The following is an 18,437-nucleotide window of genomic DNA, read 5'->3' on the forward strand; positions in this document are numbered from 1 at the left end:
GTTGGCGGCTACACTCTGGGTGGGTTTTAATCCAATTCCAATGACGTCTTGTGGCTGAGAAGGCCCCAGGAGTGGGCGTGTGCCCAGCCCCCCGGACTCTGGCCTTGCAGCCGTCCGAGCGCCGCCGCGTGCCTCTCAGATGGGGCACGGCGGTCCGTTCGCTTGTTCCTGTCCTTGGAGATGGGTGGGGGCTGCCTTCCCGGTGCCTTGCCCTGGCCACGACGCTCCGGCCGCCGTGCAGCCTCCCTGGAACAGGAAGGGGCTTGTGGGCTTGAGGACATGGGCAAATGGGTCACCGTGGGGCCTCCTCAGGAAAGTCCAGCACCCACGTTTTCACTAGGGATAAACTCAAGGATGAGAAGTGTTAATTTTTTCCGCATTTGTGCGGGGAGATGGTGGAGCTGGCGGAACACGTGTTCCGGGCAGCGGGTGCTCCCCCCGCCCTCCCCACGCAGTCCGCACGGGCCCTGGCCGCCTTCATCCGTCCACGCTGTGCCGAGGCCCGTGGGCTGCCTCTTGGTGGGCGGTGCACACACAGCTGTCCCTCATCTGCTTAAAGGGTAAAGATCTGAGGGTCTTCAAATGACACAATTTTGTTTATTTGCACGTTTTTGAGGCCGTTATTTGTGAAATTTTGTTAGAGACCGTATGGATGCAAGCCAGGCTGTTAGGTTTTAAGCATTCTTATTTCTTTTGCGATATTAATGTCTCATTCCTTTGTGAAAAGCGCAGATGCTTTTAGTAAACGCTTGTTTCTGAAGGAAGGTGTCACTCGCTCCTGGTGGATGTGCTGTGGTTTCGGTCTCTTTCCACCTTCCTTCCCATCTCTCTCACTCCTGGTTTTGTCTTAGTTTGAAAGAGCTGTTTTTTTCTTAGCCACCTTTCACTAATTTCAGGTAACTTGTGTTTCATAGATTTTGTTGTTTTGCTTAAGTTAAAGTTGCTAGGGTTTTTTGTAGTAAATATGCCTGGAGTTGAGAATGGTCTGTGCGTTGTGTGGCCCAGTTGTAGTAAAGCCACACGGCGGCCTGCGTCTGTAGACCGGCTCAGACCTGAGGCCCTGTCTGTGTGGGTGGCCCCGTGCATGTGGTCAGTGGAGCGTGCCTCCCTTGGGGGTCATCCTGTTGTGCCTTCTTCTGGCCCGGCCGCTGGTCCTCACTTAGGGCCTTGGTTCGGGTGCACACGAGGAGAGGCGCTAGCCCTGCCTCAGTGCACTGTGTCCCCGTGCGCCTGGCCGCCCCGCCGTGGACGTAGAAACTTGCCTGCAGGCGCGTCCTGACGCCCACTGGGTGAAAGTGTGTCTCCCTGTGGCAGCGGCCCGTCGTGGGTTTGCAGGGAGCGTGGAGGGCATTTGGGGCTCCCGCGGGCGGGGCCGATGCCAGTGAGGTGGTCTCGGGGGCAGCGTGGTAGATGACTGACGAAGTGTCCTTTGACTCCAGTGGACAGGTTGCTGAACCCGGCCAACAGGGCCCACATGGTCCTGGAGGAGCAGCTGCGAGAGCTGCTGGACAAGCTGGACCTCACGTGCGCCATGAAGTCCAGCGGGTCTCGGAGCAAGCGGGCCAAGCTCCTGAGAAAGGAGATTGCTGTCCTTCGAAACAAACTGAGCCAGCAGCACAGCCAGCCCCCGCCTGCGGAATCAGGTATTGGAAGCTTTGAAGAGGAAGGTGCTCAGCTGGGGCAGGAGACGGGGGAGGAAGGTAAGCACGTGCTGAGTGTTGGTCCTCACTGACCCCCTGGAGCCCCCGCCGGGCTTTGGTTTCCTGTCACAGTGGGGTGCCGTCCCTGCTGCATCGTGGCACTTACACAGTCACAAAGCTGTAGACACAGAATAAGGCTCTATTTCTCAAGCTGTTTTTGAAACGCTATTTAAAAAGCGTGGTTTAGGCCTCGTCCACCGTCTAGTAGACGTGGCTTACGGGACAAGAGGGATGGTTTTTGCTGGTCATGTCAGCTTTCGAAAGGGCTGGGATGCCCCCGTCAGGTGCATGCTCCTCTCTGATGTCTGAAGGGTGGCAGGTGACGCACAGCTGTCACCAGGGAGCAGGGATCTGATCTGGAGCTGCCTCCTGGGCGTCCCGGCACGTCACATGCACAGCGGCGAGAGCTGGTGGCCTTTCCTGGGGCGCGTGTCTGGGAGAGGAGCTGGGCATCGAGCACGTTTCTGTGCATAGGAAGTCAATGAGGAGAGGAAACCCACCCGCCCCGAGGGAGCCCCGGGGAAGCCCAGTGCTAACGGAAACTGCCGGTGGCCGCGGGTGGCGGGCCTTGTGCTCGGGACACGGCCTGTCGGGGGGGCACTGTAGCCCAGTTGTTGGAGCCCAGAGAACCTGGTAGAAGATGCTCTCGGTTTTGGTAGAGAAGAGTCCACACGTTTTAGTTTCACGGAAGAGAACGCTGGCAGTCTGCCTCGTAGTCTGCGTTTTTTCTTGGCACGTCCACATTAGAGCAGCAAGAGCGGTAACCTCATTGTGGGCATCCGTATCAGCGCGGCAGCCCCGCTGTGTTCCCCGCGTGGGTGCTCGGCGGTGCAGCCGGTCCAGTCCTCCCGTGTCACTGCTCCTGTGGGTCCTGCTGCCGGAGACAAGAGCTACAGCCCTCGAGCCTCTTTCTTCTGGGAAGTGGCCTCTTGTGCATACAACTCAGAATTGTTCATGCAGCTTTCCCTCGTTCATTTCACGGTGTCTCTGACTAGGCTTCCCTAGGGTGAGATGCAGACTCTAGAACAACCTTCCTTTTGGGTGATAGGAAGAGAGGAGAGGCTTCATTGGGAAAGGAAGGACAGTTCTGGTGGTTTCTTTCTTTTTTTCTTTTTTCTGAGTGAGGGAGGGAGAGAATCTCAAGCAGGCTCCATGCCCAACACAGAGCCCAACATGGGGCTCGATTTCACGACCCTGAGGTCATGACCTGAGCCAAAATCAAGAGCTGGACGCTCAACTGACTGAGCCACCCGGGCGCCCCTGGACAGTTCTGTTCTGAAGAGCACCTGCTCTTCCAGGCTTTGATGCTGGCTTCCCCCTCTTTGCACCCTCACGGTTCTTGGGGTCCAGGGTGGCCCCAGCTGTTAGGCCTGGAGTGGGAGGCACACCTTTGTCCCGTCCAGTCCCCTCCCGCTGCCTGAGCTGTCACTCTGGCTGAGCTGATCCTTTTCTCTTTGTGGGAAACCACTCTTCGTATGTTATTTGCTCCAAAAAGAGGGAGTTTGGGGAAAGCTTGTGAACCATTCGTTCACCGTCATCGATGGGGGCTGGGCCGGGGGCGCTTGTCTGGACGCAGTGTCTTCCCCAGTCATCCCAGCCATCTTGCAGCTTAGGTTCCCCGCCAGGCGGACACCCCCCACTCCAGCCCACATTTGCTGTTCTGAGGTGCTGGGGTCATTTGGAAGGAAGACAGCAGGGAGATCTGACAAAAGATGGACTGGAATCCACATGGAGAGGGCCTTTCACTGGCGGCTGGTGGAAGCGGTGTAGGGGAGAAGGCAGCCTTCAGGGAGGCCCTGAGGCAGCAGCGGGTCCTCCAGATGGGGGGTGGGGTGTCGTCTCATGAAGGTTGGCGAAGACAGCCAGGAGCTAGTGTAGAAAGGGGAACTCGTGATCCTTCTTGCGGGACAAGGGCCAAGAATCTTCTGATGAAAGCTGAGGACGCCTGACCGCTGGGTGATCCTTACCCCTCAGCACGCTGTCTCTTTTGTAACCGAACAGGGGTTACGTTTGGGTTGGGCCCGCTAGGCGCCTCCTCTGAAGGGAGACCCCGGGGTGTTGCTCTGACGGTGGCCCTTCCTTGCACCCCCGTGGTTGGGGCCGGTGCTCCTGCCTTTGCTCTGTCTGCAGTGCTCCAGTGGTTCTCCGGGCTGACGTGCGGGGCTGGGTGGCCCAGTCACGGCTGCAGGTGCCTGGTGCGTCCGTCCCTGTCTGCTGGCGCGCTCAGAGAGCGTAGTCTCTGCTTCTACTCAGAGTTTGGTCCCAGTTGACTGACTGGGGGCAGTCATGAAGACAGGTGGCTTTGGGAGAAGAGTGAGCTGTGGGCCGGCAGGGCGCAGAGCGCCGTCACCGAGTCACTGGCCAGGCCTTGCCCGTCCAGTCACTGGGATTTAGGTCGTGCTTGGAGCTCTGTTCTCAGGTTTCAGGACCATGCCTTTGTCTTTCCCTCAGGGCCTCCCTCAGGCTCCCGCAGGCGCCCCCCCGCCCCCTCAGGCTCCCTCAGGCCCCCTCAGGCTACCTCACGCCGCACCCCCCCAGGCTCCCTCAGGCCCCCCCCAGGCCCCCTTAGGCCTGCTCTAGTCCGGTGCAGCCGAGAGCTGTGGTTTGGCTGGTCCCGTTGGAGCGGGAGAGGACCTGTCATGCTTCTTGTTTACAGAAGGTAGCCTAGTCTGCAGTGCGCGTAGGTGTTGTTTTCTCCTTCGAGGATTGCGAGGAGGAAGCTGAGGCGGGGGTGGTAAGACAGCGCGCAGTCGGTCACGGGAGGCCGGTGCCGCATGCTGGAGCCTGCCCAGGTTCTCTGTGGCTTTGCTGTGGACGCATGCGGTCGGTGTAGTTGGCGAGCGGCTGATGTGCAGATGGAACTGCCTCTTGGATTTTCCAGAGGAGCTAGTTTCAGATTCTTTATGGGGAACCGTGTCGCTCTTGTGAGGAAGTGGAATTTTGGGCTTTGATGTAATAGAGCATTTCTCATATGCACTTAAATGACACGATTCTTAGCAGCCAGTGACTTCTCACGAGAACGTTCACATTTGCGTATTAACTTCTAGTGTGGTCTCAGCTCAGGGTCCTGACCGGGCACGTCTGCCCTGAAGGGCCGGGCAGCAGGGGGCTGCCGGCTGACGGGCCCAGTGGCGCAGCCACAGGGTTCACCAGGCACAGGCGCTCTTTTCTCTCTCTCTCTTTTTTTTAAAAGATTTTATTTGACAGAGAGAGAGAGCAAGAGAGGGAACACAAGCAGAGGGAGTGGGAGAGGGAGAAGCAGGCTCCCTGCTGAGCAGGGAGCCCGACGCGGGGCTCGATCCCAGGACCATGACCTGAGCGGAAGGCAGACGCTTAACGACTGCGCCACCCAGGCGCCCCGCTCTTTTCTCTTCTCATGGATGAGGAGAGCGAGGCCCAGGGCTCCAGCAGCCCCTGTGGTGTGGCAGCTGGTGGTGGCCGTGGTTTGCACCTGGTCACCTGAGTAGCCCGCATCCTCCCGCCCCTTCATGCCTCAGAAATGCTTCCAGTGAGCTGCCCAGGCCGACCGCAGAGTGGGGACGTTGGACAGGCAGAGTGGTTGTGGCTGTGCCGTAGGCCACCTTTGGGTAGAAGGAGGGGTTGGGAGGCCCCTCTGATGACGTCTTCATCTTCGTGCCTGGCGAAGGACGTGAGGGCAGGAGAAAGCGCTCTGTGGGCTGAGCATGAAACGTAGGAGAAGGTGTGCCTGGGCCTTGGTGGTCCAGGGCCTTGTGTACCTGGCCGGGGATGTGGGCGCCTTGGCAGCCGGCTGCCCAGACAGGGATGGGCAGGCTTGGGGGGCTGAGCCAGGGCAGGAGTCTGAGGTGGCAGCGTGGACGGGGCATGTGAGGAGGGGGCTCGGGAGAGCCTCGGAGGGAGGGACTCCCTCGGGCTCTAGCAGCCGCTGCCTGCTGTTGCTGAGGCCCACCTGGCTAAGAGGGAGGCGGACTGCTGGCCATGGCCGCGACCCCACGCTGGCCGCAGGGATTGCGGCAGGACTCCTGGTGCAGTGGTCAGGATGGGAGCCCGGCTTGGGGGCCCGAGGGGGAGGCCAGAGGCGAGGGCAAGAGGCAGGGGGCGAACTGAGGCCCGTGCTCGGGGAAGGGGCAGCGGTGGTTCCTTACACGCGGGCTGCGGATGCGAGTGCCTGCTCGGCCTCGGGGTTCTTGGAAAAGCTTCCCAGCAGCAGCATCTCTCGTGCTCTCCAGTTTTCATGTGCTCAGTCTCCCTGGGTGGTTTGTGAATGTTATTTTCCTAAACCCGTTAGGGACTTGAAGGGACGGGCAGGAAGAAGTCTGCCCCGTGTCAGTCAGTGTGGCTCGCGGTTCGGTGTTCCCGCGTCACGGATGCTGGACGGTCCACTGAGGCAGCGGTGCAGCCGTGCGGGGGGCGTGGGCGCGGGAGGACTTGGGTCCCATCTGCCGCAGACTCTCACGCGGCCTTCTGCTGAGGAAACCCTCCCTCGGGGTTTGGGTCCCCTGTGACGTGTTGTGTCCAGCACCGAGGGGCATTGCCAAACAGGGCTGTGTCTGGGACGAGCAGAGCCACCGCCGGTCCGGCGGCTTGAGCCTTGCTTGGCTCCTTCTCGTGTTCCTTAGGGAGGATTCTCAGGACATTTATTTGCTCTGAGATGTAGGTGGGACCCAGGAGCTGTGCAGCTTTCCACTTTCAAAACGACCGGATTTAAAATACTACCTTCTTAGGTATTTTTACGCAGTTTTGGGGCAGTTTGCAGATTTAGTAAAACAAGAACTGTACTTGGGATCTATATACCACTTAGGGTCATTTCAGTTGTTATTCTTGGTTTTACATCATATGTTTTGGAGCCCAAAGCAGTGGCTTGTCCCCGAGGGCTGCACCCTCGCACAGCCAGCCCGCTTGGTCCCTGGAGGACCTCCTCTCTGGGCACTGGGATAGAGCTCTGCTCCGCGGGTCTTCAGACGTCTTGTTTTTACGTTAATAGTTTTAAGAAGCCTTTTAAATGAGGCAAAGATAGTCTGCTTCCAAAGACTTTTTATTTTTAAAGTCAGATTCGAGAAAAAGAATCTACGTTATAACATTTCAGAGCGTGGCATAGAGGGTGGTGGAGAACCGAGTGGGAGGCTTTCCTGCTCCCGTGAGACATTCACAGCCACCCGCCACTCATCAGATGGGCCTTACCATCAACCTAGAACACCCTGGTCAGAAGTCAGATTTACATGCTCGTGTCCTGCTTGCTGACCATGTGGCCCAGGTCAGGACTGTGTGGGAATGCCCGGTTAGCCCCCTAGTTATGTGAAATATTTTTCTTCCTCAAGGTAAGTGAATGGTTGATTGCAGACGTTGTCATGAACTGGAATGATGTGTTAATACTGGCGAATGTGGAGGAAATCCTCGACAGTCGTCGTCGGAGAGTAACTCGATACCCCTGCGCACCTGGAGCCCGGGCGCCAGGCCACCTCAGTCTTTGGTGTTAGGGAAGTGCGCAGTGTCCCCGACGGCCCCGGGCCCGGGCTGCTGCGGCCCCTCACTGCTTGCAGACAGTATGTGTGATGCTTTGTTTCCTTAACTGAATTAGTATTTTGGTGGACTTCACAGTTATAGTAAGTTTTATAATAGATTTTATAATTATCAGTTTTCAAAAATCACTTTATTTATAATTTTTTCAGGAGATAAATCTCCCCCTAAACTTGAACCATCAGATGCATTACCTCTTCCTTCAAACTCGGAGACTAATTCAGAACCACCAACCCTCAAACCAGTAGAACTCAACCCAGAGCAGAGTAAACTATTCAAAAGAGTCACATTTGATAATGAATCACATAGCACTTGCACTCAGAGCGCACTGGTAATCGGACACCCTCCAGAGCCCACCCTCGCCAGTACTGGCGATGCGCCGGCGGCGGCGGCCTCCGCGGTGGCGGAGCCAGCAAGCGATGTAAACAGACGCACCTCTGTTCTCTTCTGCAAATCGAAAAGTGTAAGCCCCCCAAAGTCTGCCAAGAACACTGAAACCCAGCCAACTTCTCCTCAGCTAGGGACCAAAACCTTTTTGTCTGTAGTCCTTCCGAGGTTGGAGACTCTTCTGCAGCCAAGAAAAAGGTCGCGGAGCACCTGCGGCGACTCTGAGGTGGAGGAGGGGTCCCCGGGAAAGCGCCTGGACACAGGTAAATGCCACGCAGCGCCGCGATCTCTCTCCTCCGGGGCCGTCGGCCGCCGGGCGCGGGCCCCGCTGCGGTTGGCAGTGGACGGGCCAGGGGCCGCTGCGGCGTCCCTTTGGAGGGGGCGCCATCGCGGGGGGCCGGGGGCCGGGGTGGCCTGGCGGGCTCATGTCGCGCATGCGCTGCGTCCCGCTCCGCGGGTGGCGCGTGAGTGGCCGCGTCCGGCTCTGGGAGCCCGCCCGGTGGCGCGGCCCGGGGCTCGGAGGGGGGCGTGACGGCCCTTCGCTGTCCTGTGTGGCCCCGGCTGCGGGGCTGAGGGGACGTCCTGTCCGGGGGCCGCTGAAGCAATACTGTCCTCGAGGCTCCCGAACACGCGCGCCGAGCGGGGCTCGCGGGAGGCCGCCTGTTCCTCAGCTCCGGGCGAGAGCCGCCAGGCAGCGCGAGTGCTCGTCGTTCCCGGTTGCGGCCGAACGTGTGCGTCCTCTGGGTTCTCGCCGCGGGTCCACCTGTCACGGCGACACACGGGAGCGCGTTCCGCCGGGGCGGCCTTCTCGCGGGGGTGCGCTCCCTGCACGGCAGCTAACGCGCGATTCCTTTTGTTGCCCCGATAATCTCTTCTGGATTTTGTTTTAACGTGTGGAAAACTTTTTTGTACGTTCACTTAATTTTACAGAAATTCTCTGTTCTCGTGCTTCTGTTTTGGTGGGTTAAAGCCTTTTTCTTGTTTCCGAGTAACGTGAAGCTGCGCGGGGGGTTCATAGGCTGCAGACGGAGCTCGCTTCAGTGCTTGCGAGCCTCCCGAGACCGCGCTGCGGTCTGTCTTAGCCAGGCTCGGGGAAGGACTGTGCGTGTCGCGTGTGCGCGCCGAGGCCCGGTCACCGCACGAGGAGCGAGCAGAGCGTGTCGTGCCGTGGGCGTAGCTGCGTGGACGTTGTTCAAGGCTCCAGGCCCCGGGCCAGAGCCTCCAACCGAGGTGCGGGTGCACTGCAGAGCTGGTGTCGGAGGAGGGGTCCCTGGGGCCCGACGGTGGCCCTCACCCTGCCAGGTGGGTCCTGCCGTAGCCGATGCCGCCCCTGGGCCTCCCACCGTCGGGCAGGCTCCACCAGCAGCCTGGTGGCCACGCTTTTAGGGGCCTCGGGCGCCCTTGCCCTTGTAGGAAACGACGTCCCCCTCCTCCCACTTGTGTGCAGCCGAGTGGAGGGTCTTGCAGGTTTCTGGTGCTGACGGAGTCCTGCAGGAGCTTCCGTGAGCGGGCCGCGGTGTGCGTCTGGAGGAGCCTGACTGACATGGGGGTGTTTGCTTTCTTGTTCCAGAGTGGCAGTAGATTCAGTGGATGCATGATGAGTCCTAACGCTGTCCTGAGCGGCCCGGGAGTCTGAGTAGCACTAGGATCTGCTCAGCACTCAGGCGGAGGGCCGCGGCGCCTCCTGCTGCCCGTCCCGGCTCCCATTTCTGGCTCCACCTCACCTCAGCCTCCTGGTGCTCTCTGCACGCCCTGGATCGCTCGCTCCGAGGGGCGGTCTTCGCCATCTGACGACTTGAACTATTCTGAGCCTTCCACTTTTTCCAAAGATTCATCCGTGTGCTCTGCCTTGTAGGGGGTTTTCTGGCGTCCCACCGCACGCTGCAAGATTTCCAAGTTAGAGTGAAAACAGATCGTTTATTTGGAGACGCTCGGCCCCTGGGGGCCCTCCCTGCTCGTGAGCTGTGGGAAGTGCCAGTGGGCCAGGGTTAGAGTCCCTGACCCTGCTCTTCCCGGTGCCACGCCACCTGGAGCCCGCGCTCTGTCTCGCTTCCTCCTTCCGCGATGCTCGTCTGTTTGCCATAACGAACAGCTGGGCCGGAACCTCTGTGCTCCTGGTCTCTGCTCTTGAGACTCCTGCTGTGCGCGCGCGTGCGTGTGTGTGAGAGACAGAGACACACGCAGAAACAGAGAGACAGACACAGAGACAGACACAGAGACACAGACACAGAGACAGAGACACAGAGAGGGAGTCGTGTTCGTCCTCAGGCTGCTCAGGGCGGAGGCTGGTCTGGCGGCGCCCCTAGTCAGACTAAATGGCTTTTTCGCTGTTTTCCAGGTTCTCAGTTTAACTACTAACATGCTGGGTAGCGCACTCTTTGGATCCTAATTGTTTTCTCTTACTCAACTTGGACGGGAGCTCTGCTAAGCGGTGGTTCTGGAGCGCAGAAGGATCACAGCATCCTTGTGTTTCATGTAATTGTTGTGGAGGACGCTGGGAGCATCCGTTCAGCCGTCTTCCAAACAAAAACACAAACGGCACGTGGAGGACACGGGCCCCACCCCGCCCACCCCCTTCTGTAAGTCCGAGCCAGATGCCCATGGGAGGAACGGTGCAGGTGCTGGAGAGCTGCCCGATGCCCCTCCTTGAGCTGGCTGCCGCTGGCAGGACGCCTCCTCAGCCCGTCCCGACCCCGTGGGTAGGTGTGAACGATGCCGAGGGCAGCTATAGAGCCAGGTGGCGCAGAGAGCCTGCGGCCCCCACCGATGACTTACGCGGACTGCTTTTAGCAGGCGCAGAACTGTTCCGGGTCGGGCGCGGGGTGCGGCACAGCCGGAAGACACGTGAACACTGATACGTCCCCTCGCTTGTCAGCATCTTTCTTTCCTGGGTTTCTACCTGGTCTCGCTTCTCCCCTGGTGTGTCCCTTCCTGCCGGCCGGCCCCGGGGAGTCCTGAGCGAGCTGGGCGGCTCTGTCTCTGCGCACTGTGCCGAATGCCTGCTGCATGCGCGGGGTCCTGCCGGTGGGGCCTGGATGCACCCCGTGGGGGCCTTCCCTGCCTGCTGCCACTGCTTCGAGGAGCTGGTCTAGGCAAAAGCAGGGTGGTTGGGATTTTACTTGCTGTGTTTTTATGAAAAGGTTGGAAAACGCACACAAAAAATGCAGTTCTATCGCCTAGTACAAATAAAAACGTATAAACGAAGGAACGGGTGGTCCCAGCACTTCAAGAGGCTGAGTGCAGTCTCTGTGCCCACTGGCCTCTGAGGCTAGCCCCGCGTCACACCCTGGATCGTCATGTTTGGGGAGCCGGGCAGCAGCCTGGGTGGTGGCAGGCCGAGCCCTGGTGTCCACCCCATGTGGCCCATGGTGGACGGCGGTGAGCGCGGCCCACCCTGCTTCTCTGCCTCTTGTCGGGCACCAGTCAGGAGGTTCCTTAAGGAGCAGCGAGGGTGTGGCAGGTGTGGGCCTTGCCCCCCGGGGGTGGGGGTGGGGAATCAGGGTCTTCTCGCTGCCTGGTAGCTGTGAGCTGTTCCCGTGGAGCTCGCAGCTTCAGGAAGCTTTCTCGAGGGCTTTGCTCTGACACTGTTGACCGGCCGTCTCAGGAGGCCCCTTGGGACACCCCTCCCCACGTGGCCCAGGTGTGCCCCAGGAAGGCCTCGATGGGGTGGGGAGTGGCTGGGCCAGGCGCCTCTTGGCTCGAGGTGTCGTGCCTGTGGGGGCAGAGAAGGAGGTCCTCGTGAGGTGGGACAGGGCCTCGGCACAGAGTCCCGCGTGCTCTGGGGGAAAGCGCGGCTCTCGTGCTGGAGGGCACCGGCCTTTTCCATGTGGCCACCGTGTCTTTCGTGTCTTGTAGTTCACTGACTTAATGTTCAGCGTTGAAAAAATTATTTTTTCCTGAAGTAGTTTGCTAAAAGTTGGTGTGTGGACATGGTTTCGGCTAGGGGCTCAGGTGCCGTATGGATATCCTGTGCGAATGGCTTGCGGGCCCATCTCTGCACAGACCCCCAGAACCTGGGTTTCCTTGAGGGCTGTCCAGGGCGGGGCTGTGGGCTCCCCGAGCTGCAGCTGGCTGGCAGGAAGCATCTGTCTGCACAGGGAGCCTGTGGGCCGGGGAGGGGGCAGAGATGCGGTGAGCACGCGCAGGCTGGCGCCCTGGCCACCGGCCACCTTGAGGACTTTGGGGAGGGCTGGGTGGCCTGGGGGGCCCTGCTCTGGCCCCAGCAGCCTCCTCTTGCTGGGCTCATCTGGGGTGCCTGCTAGTTAGTAGCTGTTTGGTGACGCTTCTTGGGTAACAGATGAACGGTGTGCGTAACCCGTCATTGTGGACACGCATGTCCTCTCAGTTCTCCGGGAGATGGAGGAAGCTGTGCTCGCGCTCTTTCTCAGACAGAGCCTCACCTTTCCCCCCAGCGTCTCCTGGGGGAGCACGTCTTCGGGTGGTTCTTGCCGAGCACCAGGTGCAGATGGCCTCGGTGCCGCCTTCCTGGTCGCAAGTGAAGCCTTGTGCCATGTTTTGGGAACATGGGTGCCGGGTCTCCTTCCTCCCCGGATGCCTCCGCACAGACGCCGGGCCTCAGTCTGACCTTGGCTGGGGCGCTTGGAACGGGCGCCTTCTCTTGCTTCTCGGAGCGATCCCAGCGTGTTGCGGACAGGGAGGGGCCCTGGCCGAGCTCTTCCCAGGAGCCTCGCGCGCCTGCCCGGGTCGGCCCGCTCCAGCTCTGCAGGGAAGGGCACGGGCAGAAGTGATGACAGCGCCTGGAGGTCAGGTGGTCAGGTGCCCAGTGAGGCCATCCGGGGTCAGCAGGCCCCAGCTCCAAGTTGACCCCGTGCAGAGCGGCTTTGTGGCTGCATGTCCTTGTTGCTTGGACTGTTGCCGCAGGGCCAGTCGGGTGATGTGCTGGGGCTGCTTCCGAGGGTGCCGGGGTGGCTCCGTGGCCTCGCTGCTGTCGGGTGCTGGACGTGCGCCTGTGGGACTGCAGCCCCCTCCTCTGTCCATGTGCCTGGGTGGGGCGGGCTGTCTCTGAGTGGGGGTCTCTCTGTTGCCTTCTGCAGTTCCTGGGGGGACCCTGGGCGTCGCTTTACTCTTCCCGGTTCCCCTGACCCGCTGGTGAGCGTGGCTGGAGCTGGCTCCCGGCCCCGTGGCCTCTGCTCGGCTGCTGTACTTCATGGGCCACAAGTGCCCAAATGCCGTCAACGAGTACAGCATCCCCAGCCAGCTGCGCTTACTGCCGGTGCACGTGGGTTAGGTCCACAGTGAAAAATACCGCGTTTCTCTTGAGAGCCTGTGGTGCGGAGTCCCACGGAAATGGAGCAGGATGTCTAATGAATTTACTTCAGGAAAACGAGTTGCTGTGGTCCGTCCCAGAAGCAGCAAAGCTCACCCGCTGCGTGTTCGTTTATTTCGTAGCCGCCAGCACGGTCAATTCACTGCGCTCACTTCACGCGTGTCTTTGCCGCTGAGAACGTACAAAGTGTGTAAAGCAGATGAGAAAACCCTGTAATCTGGCCGTCTCCAAAAAACTTTTAAAGAACTGGGTTTAACATTTTTTTAAGCGTGGGAATGTGATTCTTTTTGGGAAAAAAAGTGCGCGACCCTCCAGCTGTTGCACCCCTGGTCACCCTCCCCTGCCCCCCATCCTGTTCTGGTGTCGGGCTCTCGGGGTGGGGTGGGGGGGGCAGTGGTTTGGCTTTTTAGAGTTGCCATGATTCTGGATGAGTTGTGTTTTGTTCAGTTACATAGATTGTTTGAGAACCAGGGAGGGGTGGCGTCCCCGGTGGGTCTGGTGCTGTGGGGCGCGGGGTGGTCGGGGTTCAGGAGAGCGCATTTTCTGCTTTCACGTCTCGAGTGTTTTCGAGGTGCGTGTGTTTCCTTCGACTTGCCGTTCCCATTGAGGTTCCTGTGCGTGAACCTGTTCGTGGTGGTGGCGAGGGGCCTCCTCCGACATGGTTCGTCCCCCATGGCGGGGACTCGTCCCGTGTGCAGAGAGAGTCCTTTGATCTGGGAGGGAGGAGCTGGATGCTCTTGGCTTTGCCTTTGTGGAGCCCACGCAGACATTCTTGCTTTTCCGAGAAGAGCACCTTGTTCTGACCAGTGCGCTCTGGCCTCGGAAGGCGCCCTGTCTGTCCTGCGTTGTCTGCGCTGTGGAGGCGGGGGGCATGGGACGGACCCGACGCCATGCGGCCTCGGACGGGGAGTGCTCTTGTGCAGCGGGGCCCCCGGCACGTGGGCCTGAGGCACCTGTGTGCCTGTGTTGTAGGTCTCACCAATGGCTTTGGGGGCGCACGGAGCGAGCAGGAGCTGGGTGGCGCCCCGGGGAGGAGAGCCGCACCCCGACGACGCTGCGCCTCGGAGTCCAGCATCTCTTCCAGCAGCAGCCCGCTCTGCGACTCAAGGTGGGCACAGCCCTGCTTGCTTGCCGACCTGCGCCCACCTGTCCTGTCCCCGCCGCCCTGCCCACCGGGGGTGCGTGTGTCCTGCTCTTCAGGGGCCCTTTCCTGGGTTCTCTTTATCTGCCTCGTAGAGCTTAACCAGAAATGGGAAACGTAACTGTTCATCTTTTCCCCCCAAAGTCATGCCCTGATGGGAAGGGTGGCTAGTGCAGGCCTCCTGCCCGTCTGCCCTACGGAGACCCCTTTATAACAGGGCCCTGCATGCCCTGGCTTGTCAGGTGCGGTCTGCCTCGTGTGGCCTCTGCGGGGCCCGGCTCGGGCTGCAGACGGAGCGGAGGGGAAGGAGCGCTTTCTGACACAGCTTTGCTTTTCCTCCTGAAGTTTTAGCGCGCCCAAGTGTGGCCGGGGCAAGCCCGCCCTGGTGCGCAGGCACACGCTGGAGGACCGCAGCGAGCTGATCTCCTGCATCGAGAACGGGAACTATGCCAAGGCGGCCAGGATCGCCGCAGGTGAGTCGAGCCCCGTCCTCCGCGGGCCGTGATGTGGCTGCCCGCTCTGCTGGGCGGGGCCGAGCTGGCCTCCATCCCAGGGTGTCTGTGGGAGCTCCCCGCAGACCGGACGGCTGCCACTCGACGGCAAGGGGGGCTGTGGGGACAACAGGGCTGGCTTTGTCCTGCGCTTTATCATTTTTGTGTGGAATACTCGGTTCCAAATGTTTGCTGTTCATGAGACTCTGGAGGCTGCCCGCTCGTCTGTCATTTGCAGCCAAATGTGGGACTGCAGGCCTGCCAGGTCCCCACATTTCAGCATCTAGCGGCGCGTGAGGAGCCCGCCGGGCCGGTGCTGGCCGGGCCGGGCTTGGGGTCAGGTGGGACTAGCTCTCGCGGGACTCCTGCAGGGGTCTCCTCAGACGTGCTCGGCACCCTGCCCTCCTGATGACTCACTGCGTCCTTCCTTTCTCTGCCCAGAGGTTGGTCAGAACAGCATGTGGATTTCAACGGACGCTGCGGCCTCCGTTCTCGAGCCTCTGAAAGTCGTGTGGGCCAAGTGCAGCGGCTACCCCTCCTATCCGGCCCTGGTGAGCCTCGGGGTAGCGGGCTGTGGGGCCATGACCCTGGTCTGTGCATTGTGGGGTCCGTGGGGCTGCCCCTTGGGGAGCCAGGGTACTGAGCAGTGTGGCCCTGTGCCCCGAGTCCGGGGGCCATCCGCTGCCTTTGTAGGGACGGGTGTTCTGTGAGCGCCTGCCGAGGGACGTGTGTGCAGGGTGTCAGGGTGTTGGGAGAGTTCCTTCGAAAGCCACCTCAAGTCGGAGCCCGAGGAGAGAGTTCCGGGGGCGTGGCGGATGGGCCCTCAGACGTGACCTGCACATGTCCTCCCTTGACAGATCATCGACCCCAAGATGCCACGTGTGCCTGGCCACCACAATGGGGTCACCATCCCGGCCCCGCCGCTGGACGTGCTGAAGATAGGCGAGCACATGCAGACCAAGGCTGATGAGAAGCTGTTCCTCGTTCTCTTCTTTGACAACAAGAGAAGCTGGTGAGTGCAGGTGCCCAGGCTGTGCAGGGACTGGCCTTGGGCTTGCTGTCGGGCTGGCACTGTGCTCCTGGGTCCTGCTGGGGGTGCGTGGCCAGCCGACCAGGCCCTGTGGGTCCACCTGGTGCTCTGGGCCCTGGGCTCCCAGACCCCCCTGACGTTGCTCGGTTCCCGTGCTCTCTCCCTGAGCGCTCACGAGGTGCATTTTGGCAGTGTCCGTACCGAAAGCTCCCTGTGCCAGTGAGGTGCTCCTTGGCACAGAGTGGCTCTGCGGGCCCGGCCGCGGGGATGCAGCTGGCCTGGGTTCGTGTGCCGTGCTGTGTGGCGGCCCTGACCACTCCTCATCCTCTCTCCTTGCCGTGACCTGGTCCCGGGCAGACCTGGTGGAGGCTCGTGCCCACCTTGTCCAGTCCGAGAGCTGGTCGGCCGCCCCACAGCTGGGTCCGCCTGCCCTCCCCTCCTGGCGTGGCCCTGTCCTCCCCCGCTCGCTGTGTGAGGCTGTATGCCTGGGAATGTGCATGTGTGCCCCTGGCCACTCAGGAAAGGTGTGGAAGGCTGGTGGGTTGTGCCTGTCTCCCGCCAGCCTCCGGGATGCGGTGGCCCCTTGGGAAGTGTTGTGGAGGAGACGTGGTGACGACTTGATTTTCACACCTTCCCTGAGCCCCCAGGGTCCTCCCAGGGTCGGTGGGACGGTCGGGCCGTGCCCCCGGTCCTTAGCCCCGAGGCTGGTCGGGGCTGGCTGATGGGGCCGGCCCTGGAGCTGAGCGCTGGTGGCTGCCGCGTGGCCCTGCCGGCCAGGGGTCTGGGAGCCACTAGGTGGTCGTGCGAAGTGCTTGCAGGTGGCCGTGTGGCCAGTTCTTACTGTTCCCCTCTTTTCTCTCTTAAAAAGGCAATGGCTCCCCAAGTCCAAAATGGTCCCCCTGGGCATGGACGAGACCATAGACAAACTGAAGATGATGGAGGGGCGGAACTCCAGCATCAGGAAGGCCGTGAGGGTCGCCTTCGACCGTGCCATGAGCCACCTGAGCCGCGTGCACGGGGAGCCCACCAGCGACCTCAGTGACATCGACTGACCTGCCCGCCTTCCCGTGGCCTTGTCCATAGTGTGGATAAGCTGTACATGCGTGTATATTGTTCCAGACTTAACTTATTCTGATTTCTAGGCCTGGTTCTTTCGTTCTTCCTCCTCTGGGGAGGGCAGGTTTTATTTCCAAGTTCTCTGTGAAACCATCCACGTCTGGGCGCTCTGTGAACGGCGTGGGTGCTCTTCCGAACTCGTCTGTGCCCGCCGCAGATCAGGCCGGAGGGTGCTGCTCGCGTCACTTTCATTGATCTGTAGCTTTTTTTTAAAGACTTTTGAATGTTTAATAATTTTGTAAATCATACTCTTTACATGGAGTACCACTATTTAATAAGACGGGATGTAAATTTACGATGACAAATGTGTATTTTAAGAAAGAAAATGACATTATTTTGATGGTACTTTGTGGAAAGAGGTGGAGAATAAATTTATGCTGTGTACATCACTTGCAGATCACCAAAAACACTCCGCCGCCCCCCGTGAGGGCCGGGGCAGGCGCTTCCTCTGGGTGTCGCTGTCCTCACCGTCCTCGTCCGCCTCCAGCCTCCGCCCGCCTGCCCTAGCCTTCCACGGGTGTGCCTCCCAGCGGATTATTTATTGTAGAAAGTGTATTCATTTGCTTTATAATGAAAAATAAATTTGCAGAAGTATATTGATATGCATTTTTATACAGGCACATAAAAATTCAACTTGCTTTGGGAGCCGGATGTGTTGGTTGTTGTGTAAATGACTCTGGCTGTGTGTTCTTTGATTTTGTAACTTGTAATCTTCTGTTTACAATGAGGGGCTTTCTGTAACTTGTTTTAATTTAGAACACTTTGGTAGCAATAGAAACTTTGGATACATTTTTGTATGGTACATGTGATGTATATAGAATTAGTACTTTATTTTTATTTTTAAGAGGTAAAGCATTATGTTAGGGGAAAAGGTAGGGTGGGTTTCCAAAAATGCGGTTTTTATATTAAAAAATAAAGTCAAGATTTGGACGGTGTGGCCACTTCATTCCTCCCTCACTGGGGCGCTGGGCGGGCTCGCGGCAGCCTGTCCCCGCCAGCTCATCGAGGCACTCGACATGCCTTCATCTTAAAGTTGTCATGGGATGGCATTATTTATTATTTTACCTAATCATATTTTTATTTTAAACTGGTAGTTTTAAAATTTTTTAAATGTTTTTTTCCTCCCTTCAGTCTCCATTGTTTGTAACATCTCCATAGAAACTTGAAAATAAAACGTCTTCCTTTGATAGCTTGTCCTGTGTCTGACGGACGCTTTGTATGTGCCGTGCTTCTGCCAGGAGCGCCCGCCCTTGCGGGGGGCCTGCTGCTGGGGCTGCCGCTGTGGGCCGGGCGCAGGCTCGGTCCGGCAAGGAGCTGGGTTTGCCCGTGGGCCTCCGGCTGGGGCAGCGACCCGGCAGCCCTCCTCCTGGCGCCGGGTGGCTGCTGGCGGCCCCTCCCACCCGGTCACGGTCACACGGAAGGTTGGAAGGAGGTGCTGCTGGAGGCCGAGCAGAGTGAGCTTTCCGTTAGCGGCGGCCACCGGAGCGTGAGCTTCCTAGCGCATTACCGGTCACCTGGGACAGGTTGCAGGGGTGCAGAGTTCCCACACGGCCCTGCCCCAGATCCCCACCCGCACCGGACCCCCCCAGGGGCTGGTCTCGGGGTTCTTTAGAAGCTAGCCTGGCCCCCCAAGGGCTCAGGGCTCAGGGCTGGGGTCAGGGGTGCGTCTGAGGGAGGTGAGAGGGAGATGCAGGCGGGGGGGCACCTGCCGGCCCCCGCTGGGGCTGGTACATGCTGTTCCCTTGGGGCTCTGCTGAGTCACCTGGGGGCAGCCCACTCTGCATCCACC

General features: G+C 59.8%; 1 protein-coding gene across 15 annotated transcripts in view; it reads left to right on the forward strand.

Annotated features, from left to right (window-relative positions):
• BRD1 (bromodomain containing 1) overlaps positions 1–17,835 on the forward strand; it is a 50,408-nt gene extending 32,573 nt beyond the window's left edge. For 3 of the 15 annotated variants that reach the window (XM_064590461.1, XM_064590463.1, XM_064590462.1), the window contains 7 exons: positions 1,440–1,700; positions 7,349–7,846; positions 13,843–13,978; positions 14,357–14,484; positions 14,944–15,053; positions 15,360–15,514; positions 16,401–17,835. In XM_064590461.1, coding sequence (XP_064446531.1) covers positions 1,440–1,700; positions 7,349–7,846; positions 13,843–13,978; positions 14,357–14,484; positions 14,944–15,053; positions 15,360–15,514; positions 16,401–16,584 — 1,472 coding nt within the window. In that variant the 3' untranslated portion in view covers positions 16,585–17,835. Of the gene's footprint in view, positions 1–1,439; positions 1,701–7,348; positions 7,847–9,153; positions 10,163–13,842; positions 13,979–14,356; positions 14,485–14,943; positions 15,054–15,359; positions 15,515–16,400 lie in introns of those variants that run through there. The other 12 variants (XM_064590467.1, XM_064590465.1, XM_064590468.1 and 9 more) reach the window with 12 other exon arrangements.
• The last annotated feature ends 602 nt before the right edge of the window (positions 17,836–18,437 follow it).

Source organism: Mirounga angustirostris, unplaced genomic scaffold, assembly GCF_029215605.1.
Source record: "Mirounga angustirostris isolate CCGP_5_RB_7025 unplaced genomic scaffold, mMirAng1.0.hap1 SCAF_5, whole genome shotgun sequence".
In the NCBI taxonomy this organism is placed as follows: Eukaryota; Metazoa; Chordata; class Mammalia; order Carnivora; family Phocidae; genus Mirounga; species Mirounga angustirostris.